At 37.1% G+C, this 8,608-nt stretch overlaps 1 protein-coding gene across 1 annotated transcript in view; it reads left to right on the top strand.

Annotated features, from left to right (window-relative positions):
• sh3yl1 (SH3 and SYLF domain containing 1) overlaps positions 1-4,781 on the top strand; it is a gene marked incomplete at its 5' end in the record, with an annotated part of 23,720 nt that extends 18,939 nt beyond the window's left edge. Inside the window, 5 exon segments of the mRNA XM_014024329.1 lie at positions 1,753-1,852; positions 1,935-1,988; positions 2,740-2,772; positions 3,340-3,372; positions 3,777-4,781. Of these exon segments, the coding sequence (XP_013879783.1) occupies positions 1,753-1,852; positions 1,935-1,988; positions 2,740-2,772; positions 3,340-3,372; positions 3,777-3,985 (429 nt within the window).
• Positions 4,782-8,608: the final 3,827 nt, after the last annotated feature.

Genomic DNA, 8,608 nt, shown 5'->3' with positions numbered 1-8,608 from the left:
GTATTTTTACAGTCTTTATTTTACAGTTAAACGATATGTTTGTCAAATAAAGTCTAATGTTAGAACTAATCAGGGATCCCTTTAAAAACATTCAGTGACCACACAAAATATTAAGTTAGTATCAATTGGAGTGTTTTGAAGGTCTTCATATAGATATATTTTATTCACCATTTAAAATGTTTGAAAATGTTTTAAATCATAGTTCATTTCTTTAGTCATTTTGTTATGCTTTGTAGTTGAGTCATTGTGTGCCTCTTCTCTGAATAAACCTTTTTATTTTTAGGCATTTGTGATCCTTTGTTAAACTATCACTGTGTTTTTGTTTTTTCCCTTATTTTTGTTTGTTTGTTTTGCTTTTCTTCAAATTTTATTTATTTATTTATTTTCTCTGAAAAAAATTGGGATTTGGACACTGCCAGGACTTCCCGTGTCATTAATTCTGCCTAACTTTTATGAACAGAATTTCTCGATGCAGCTGGGGGGTGGAAGGAGGAGTCATTTTTGTAAGGCTTTTAAGATTACTGCCTTCTACGATCAAAGGCGGGTGATAATCCTGAAGGGATCATAAATTAAGGGATTTATATTAGCACATTTTTCGAAACTTGTGGGTATCATGTGCTCATAAATAATTTGGTCTCCGTGTTCTTGCACTATTCTTTCTGATTTATAACCAGAAAATACCCAGTACAAGTTTGAAACGTTTAAATCTTTGATTTCTCATCTCCACCTCTGACTATTTGACAGCGAGACGGTGGCTACCAGTGTTCAGATGAATTGTACTGATGCAACTTAAAACTAAGGGGAGTGTAGGACCATAGCAATTGTTTAAAAAATTGAATTTTAGTTGGTTTGTAACTAAAAACTTTTAGATTGATTAAACCTCTTTATTGCAGCAAGAGCATTTTAAGTGAAAAATTGCTGAGCAAAATATAAGTTTTCACCACTATTTTAGAAAGTGGTGGCTCTGCTCCATTGAGTCTATGAGTATCTGTATCTTGTTTGTTTTTGTTTTATTAAACTATATTTTCTTCCTGGTAAGGTTGTTTTTCACCAGTTATTCTGTGTTTCCATGTGTCTCTTTCCTGTCCCACCAAACCCTGCTGGTGGAGGCAGATGTAGACCCTCCCTGAGTCTGGTTCTGCTGGAGGTTTCTTTGTATTAAGGGGGTTTTTCCTCTCCACTGTTGTCAATGTGGTGGTTCGGGCATCTGGTTAGGGTGCCTCCTGGACGCCTCCCTTTTAGAGGTGTTCCGAGCACGTCCCTCTGGAAGCAGGCCCCGAGGAAGACCCAGGAAGGTTTATGCATCCTCTCTGGCCTGGGAATGCCTCTGGTCCCCCAGGACGAGCTGGAAAGTGTCGCTGGGGAGAGGGATGGTTCTCTTCTGGACCTGTTGCCTCCATGACCCGACCCAAGTACAGATAAGATGGAGATGGAGCTGTTGCCAATGTGCTGCTCCGGATGGTGGACTGTGATGAAGTGAAGATTCAACACAATCTGCTGGCTTCCTTCCTTAGATTGATTTTGTTTTATTATTATTATTATTATTATTATTATTATTATTATTATTGTACAGTTTGCTGAGACGATGTTTGTATATATAAAAACTGGACTGAATTTACATTTTGTTTTAAGGTTCTCTTGTTTTAAACTCTGTTTTCCCATTCTGCTTATCTTTTTTATTTCTTGTTGACATTAAGGCATCACTTTGTGGTTGTCACTGCTTTTTAATGTTAACTGTGTTTGTGTCTGCAGTCCCTAGTTGTGCCATCCAGACCTCCACCTCCATCCCAGCGAAGACCACAGTCCAGCTATAACTCACAGACCAGCCAGCAGCAGCCAGCAGCAAATTCTGGTAAAACCCTGAAACCAGTTGTTTTATTGCCTGACGACTTTATTCTTTTATATGCTTACTCTGTGTATTTGTGTGTGAGCAGGAAAGAAGGATGTTCCCTATCCAAGTCTCTCTGTCTACAAGTCTGAAACATCAAGTAATTGTTTTTTCTCTGTCTTGGTTAATTTCAAGGTTGTTTTGTTTGTCAGATTTAGGTTTCTGCATTTAGATTTAGGGAGCTGAGAACAGTATGGGTGAGCTGTTCCTCACAAAGAAACAAATCATTGTGTTGATTTAGTGGTGTCTGTTATCAGCAAGTGACCTTATTCCAGCAGCTTGGATCAACACAAACTCATTTATAGTCCTGCTGCTGTGCATGGCTGAGGATAAACTGACACGAGGACTCAGTGTCTTTCTGGGGACAATAAACCTGTTCTTGTGTGGTAAATTATTAACCATCAGGGTCTAATGTGAGGTCCACAGGAGGTTAAATTAGTGTGATGTACTGGCCTGCTGCTGCTGAGTTTGCCCTTACTTCTGAGGACAATCAATTTCTTTAGGCTGCAGTACCCTCTAGTGTCCCCACCTCTGACCTGCAAATCATGAAGACTAGTTTTAAAACAAACTATTTTATCAAACTGCTGGATGTAAGGACAGATCCAAATCTGAATAGTGGAAACCATTTAAAGTAATTTCCATAAATATTTAAAGTATTTCTAAATAAAAACAAAATAGTTTACTATTCTGTAATTATATTAATATATTCTGCTTTGACTTTACTGTTTTATTTGATTTTTGCCTCCTATTCTTCACTAGTAAAGTCATAGAGAAACCATTAGTTACAAATTTATTTTGTTCAGATCAAATACTGGATTTTATTTATTTTAGGTTTTTTTTTTCTGCTTTAGGTCAGAGTGTCTCCAGCAAACCTCCGAGCTACAGTAAGAAACTTTTCATAACTCGCACACAGAGTCAAATATGTTAATATTTTGACATGAGAATATTATAAGTAATGTAAAAAACACATTGAAAATATTACCTAATTCTGTAGTAGGTGTAGTATTTAATGGAAATAAGATATGAAGATATCAGATTTTATTTATTTAGTTAGTTAGTTAGTAAATTTGGAGATCATTTGAGTTTGTTGAAGTTGTTTTTTCAAAAATAAGAGGTATGCTTTTTTTCTTTCACTCTGCACCCTTTTTCATTCACAACATGATTAACTTCTTATTTTACTGTATATAGATTTTGTTTTTATGAATAATAAGCAATAAAATATTTAGCATGTTAATGTCAAATTAATTTAAAATGGTTTCTGTAATAATTTTGCTCAAGGTTTGTTTTTGACTCTATGTCTCTGGGTTTCTGCCAAAATATATTATTATAAAAAGTATTTTTACATAAGTTTGTGAACTCAACTTAAAATTAGTAAAATATTAATTAACAAAAAAAAGATGTTGAATGACAACATGTAGATTGTTTTACATGGTATTTTTTCTGGTTTGTAGGTCAGTTTGACACCTGGAACCCTCCAAGCTACGGTATGACTATTCACTCACATTTATCATAAAAATAATTAAATTACATAGTTTAACTTTTAAATGTCTAGTAAACAATCATGTATTACCTTTTTGGTTTTGATACACATCATGATATTGAAATGGCTCAAAAATTGAACCTTGAATTATGTCAGAAGATACAAAAGTTATAAAAAAAAGTTCTCATTTTGAATTTCAAACTTAACTAATACAACAAAATGTAAATTTTCAAAACAACTGATTTTGAATTAGAATATTTGAATAAAGGAATCAGGTAACTTCAGATTTTTGCACAATTGAACCTGAACCTTATAAAGTAAATTTAAACATTTCAGCTGCATTAACATTGCAAACTACTTCATTTTTTAAATGTCTTCAAAATATTTATTGCCTTTTTTCCCCTAAAGATGCAGGGACATCCGTGGGCGGTGCCACTGGGCAGCTGGTTGTCACAGCAACTCATCCATTCATAGGGCAGCAGCCCGGTGATCTGAGCTTTGAACCTGGCGACAAGATCACGGTCATCACCAAGACAGAGTCACAATACGACTGGTGGGAGGGACAAACGGAGGATGGACGGGTTGGAATATTTCCTGCTAACTTTGTCTCATTTTGATGTGGTCCCCTGCTGGTTAGATTGAATTACTGGAGTTGAAATCTGTACAAGGTCAAAGGAACAAAAACTGGAGGCTGTGGGTGACGAGTTTTAAAACCCCTGATTTTTAAACTAAATAGGTGGACAATAAAATTTAGGAAAATTGCGCTCTATTAAACAATATGCTATGTATCTTTGATTATCTTTGATTTTACAAGTTTTGCAAAACACAAAATTACAGGTCAGTACTTTATTATTCTGTTGCACATTTTTACATGATTTAAATTAAAAAACGAGGGTTTACTTATGCTGTATGTTTTTCAGTGCAGTTTTTCACACTTATCTTTTGACTTAGCTTTTTAATCTCATAAGAAATCAGAATTTGACTGGCTTAATTTGGTGAAAGTTGTTTCTTTTTCCTTGGGAGTTAATCTGTTACAAAACTTGAACATTTAGCTTTGAAATATGTAAATATTTAATTTACAAGTGGTGTTCTCACGGGTGGGCACCTGTTACTTTGAAACTAACACTCAAAGGGTTTTACGTTTCAAATTATTTTAAATGTTATATACCTCATGTGTATTTATAGGGAATTTAAGTAAACCAAGATAATAGCTTGTTTTTTCAATGTTCATGTAGAAGGTTTTGTTACAGTTTCTATTTTTAATGTCTCCTGTAGCAGTATTTTGGCAGAGTTGTTTCATTATTTTTATGATAGCAACAGGACAATTCTGGCTTTTTATAAAATAATTATTTTGTATGTGGTATCTGGTTCAATCATGGAGATTAATGAATAAATCAAGCTTTAGAAAATGTGTTTTTGCTGCATTTGTTCAGTTTGAGTCATTTTCAGAAATAAGAGATTTGTTGCTTGAGGGTAGCGATTAACCCCTAACCATCCTAGAAGGGAAGAAAATGTCTTTGAAGGCCACCCAGGGCTGGACTGGGACAAAAAATCAGTCTGGGCATTTTGAACAGAGACTGGCCCACCAGGTATTGCTGGAAAGACAATGAAACCCATAGAAACGTGGATTAACCTGGTGTAACTTATAAGGACTGACACGTGTTGAGGTTTTAGGAGTTCACAAAAGGCTGCATTACAATAACCAGCAATATAATAGCCAAAATATTGTTCAGTAAAAACAAACAGAAACCAGAGAGGGAAATATTACATTTTACTAAAGTATTTCGAATTGAACAGTAACATGACCACATTAAAAAATGAAGGTAATTACGATATGTTTTATGATGTTTACCTGCCACAAAGCAGCCTGATGCCTGAGCCTTCAGTTGACCCGGGAAGAAGCGGGGAGGGAAAGGTCCTCTGATTAAGAACTTTTTTGTTCCCTTTTGGACTTGAGAACRAAGGATTGTGGAGTGTGGAATAAAAAATGTGGGCTCAAAATTAAGCCCAGTTTTTTTACAGTATTCAGTCTGAGTTGGGAAGATTAACAACAAAACACAACACAAAAACACACCTCAAAAGCCAGATTGATAAAATATTAAGTTCAAGAGGGTGAAAGACTGAAATAAAGGAAAAAGCATTGTGGAAGAGGGCGGGGTGTGAAGTACCTTGTTTGAATTTAAGAGACAGCCTCAAAGCGAGTTGATCTGAAACACACCTTGGGTGAAAGAGGGGCTTGTGGAGTTACAATAGGGAGGAATGCAAACCAAAGCATTGCATATAGACCCCAACTGAATGATTTAAATGTGAAAAAGAAGCATTTAACTTAGAGATGTGACATTCACAAACAATCCGATTCTTTTGAACGGCTCCTAGCAACGAACAATAGGAGCCTGTAAAGAATCATTTGTAGTTTTTTTTTAATTCCTCTTAATATCTGTAGTTTTTCATCTTTAACCACAGAAACAATTGCTCCTGCTTTGCTTTTTCATGGAAAACAGGTAAAGCGGTGCAGTACTCAGGGGAAAGGGATATAGGTTTCTGGTTAAAGAAGCACATACCCATGCAACATGATGACATCATTGTGTATACCGGACGTGATGAATTATTTCCCTACAGGATGATGTTCAAAACTGAATGGCTCTTTTGAATGACTCTATGAGACAAACAGCTCCTAAAGCTCCGGGCCCCTTTAGTGAGACATTTATCTCATCTCTAATTTAGATGCATGATATGTCTCCTTTAGGAGAGAGAGAGAGAGAGAGACTGAAAAAAAAAAGCCTTTTTTTAGGTTCAAAGCAAGAAGTTGAGTAAAGTGCTTCATTTCCAATTACATATCAAACTCATCAAATGGATGAGTTTGTAAATTGACATTTTGGATGGGAAATTTTGCAATAGATTTGGTAAAAAAACAGGGAATTTAGTGTAATTTTAATATGTCTACAAATAGACTGATATATCCTGGGTAACACATAGCATCATTTCATTTATTTTATTTGAGATAACACAACTCAATTCTTAATAACTGTATTCATGTAAGAACATTCCAACATTTTTAGTTGCCAAGTTTCTAAAGTAATATTCATTTTGATTATATTTTCTGTCACTTTAGAGCAAGATAAAGAGTTGATCTGTAATTTGACAGTAAAACTACAGTATATTTGTCTTATTGGGTTTTATGTGTGTGGCAAAAAAAGGTGCCGTAACCTGATGAATATCTTGGTAGAAAAGAGAAGCACGGAGATGGCAGGGGAAGTGAGAATCCACGGGGGTGGAGGAGGTGTTTGACCACCAGTGTTTGCTCACGCTCCAATGGCGGTGCGGCCCTCCACCCTCTCACGTACACTCGCACACTTTCGTCTCCCAGACCGGCTCTCCCCGAGGGATGGAGCTGGAGGTCAGGGAGAGGGTAGAGGTCAAATGGGCTCTGATACGTCCTGCTAATAGGTTGCCGTGTGTTTTCGTGCGTGTGCGCTCGAAAGGGGTTATGCAGACAGATGGGGGTTCTGGTGCAGACTGTGGCCTCTCCCTCAGGTGTATCCAGGTAACTCCAAGGCCAGGCTGCTCTTAAAACCCTGACAGTCAAAGTAACAGGTAATTGCGTAATGGTCCTCGTAAAAGGCCTGTTTGCTTTCAGCCAGACTCCGCCCCGCTCGTTTTAAAGATCAAACTTGGGAAGACGGGGCTGTAAGTTGTCATCTGTTCTGTTGTAACGTCTAATCCTTTTCTTCCTGCCTCCACTCCCGTCCTTCTCTTTCTTTTTCCTTGTTCTGATTTAAAGCTTTTTTCTGGCTTTAGTTTGGACTTCCTCTCTGCACTTCTCATGGTCTTTATCTCTCCTTCTCCCTGCCTTTTGAGCCCATATGTCTCCATCTTTACGAGTGTCTCCAGCACCCTCCCTCTTTTAATGTTTTGGTCCCAGCTGATAAGGGAAGACTGAAGGACGAGTGTGACTGCGACAGTTATAAGCGCTCAAAGGTCAGAGGATGTGCTGGGAGTGGGGTGGGGTGGGATGAGGAGGACAGTCGGTAAAATCCAAGCTGAAAACCTGAACCTTCATCAACTTTTGGATAATGACTTGTAGCCAATACTGTTTGAGAAAATATGCACAGCTAAGCAATAGGTTGTGTCACAATGCAATACTACAAGAGCGCAAAATACAGATGAAGGGCAGGAAGTGAAGTAGCAGAGGATCTGACATCTGAAAAATGCCCATGTTTTGTGTAGTTTATGGCTGCTCCAATTGTTATAACTGAGAAAAGTAAAAAGGGGATTATCTAGTATCAGACTGTTTTGTTCCAGGCAAAATGTTTCTAACATGTTTCTCAGTTTTATTCTATTGTTGTGGCAGTCGACAAAAACACAAGTTGAACCTGAACTTGTTATTGAACTGCTCAAGCCACCAGTTCAAGCAAAAACAAACTGGTTTTGTTGTTACCATAACTCTCTGAATGAATGAATCTCTGGTTCTCGCATTGCATACTGAAAATATGAAATTGCTTGGCAGGACTAGCAGTTTGTCATGGCAGCCTACATGTGCTTTTACAGAAGTGTGGATAAGTTAGCTAATTTTTTGTGGCTGTTTGTGTAGAATTAAGTTGTCGTAAAATGCTCATTTAATAATGATTGTTAAATTACCAATAGTCTGAAGTTTTTAGGCTGCCCTAGCTTTACGTGTCATTAGATGCTGGATGCTTGCAGAAGTTAGCCACTACTGCTAGCATCTTAACATACAATATAAGAACAAACACTAACACTGGGGAAGACCAAACTATAATCATCGTGGAATCATTTGGTACCAAGGTTGCAGACCCACCTGCTGACACAAAAAGCTATATTTCTCCAGACTTTTATAGGCTTTCATCTGTTGTTTGGTGTAGGAAGATGTCTGACGGACCAGATACAGTAGTTTGTGTCAACGACAACCTCGACATTTTCATCAGATACGGTCACGTCCAACATATTTGTTAACAAATTCTTCTTTGTCTTAAAGGGATCCATGATTAGTTTTAACATTAGACTTTATTTGATAAACATATATTTGAACTGTAAAATAAAGACTAACAATACTGTAGGCTGTTTAGTTTTTATGAATGTGGCAGGATGAATTGCACCTGCTGGCAGGGTAATTGTGGTGTTGTGGCAGCCAATGACACTAGAGGGTGCTCCCTATAAAAAGCACAGGTAAACTGCAGGTTTAGATTAGATTGGTTGGCCGAGACGTCACCGTGTGGTCCAGG

The sequence above is a fragment of the Austrofundulus limnaeus genome, unplaced genomic scaffold, assembly GCF_001266775.1.
Source record: "Austrofundulus limnaeus strain Quisiro unplaced genomic scaffold, Austrofundulus_limnaeus-1.0 Scaffold418, whole genome shotgun sequence".
In the NCBI taxonomy this organism is placed as follows: domain Eukaryota; kingdom Metazoa; phylum Chordata; class Actinopteri; order Cyprinodontiformes; family Rivulidae; genus Austrofundulus; species Austrofundulus limnaeus.
This window is presented reverse-complemented; position numbering and strand designations above follow the sequence as displayed.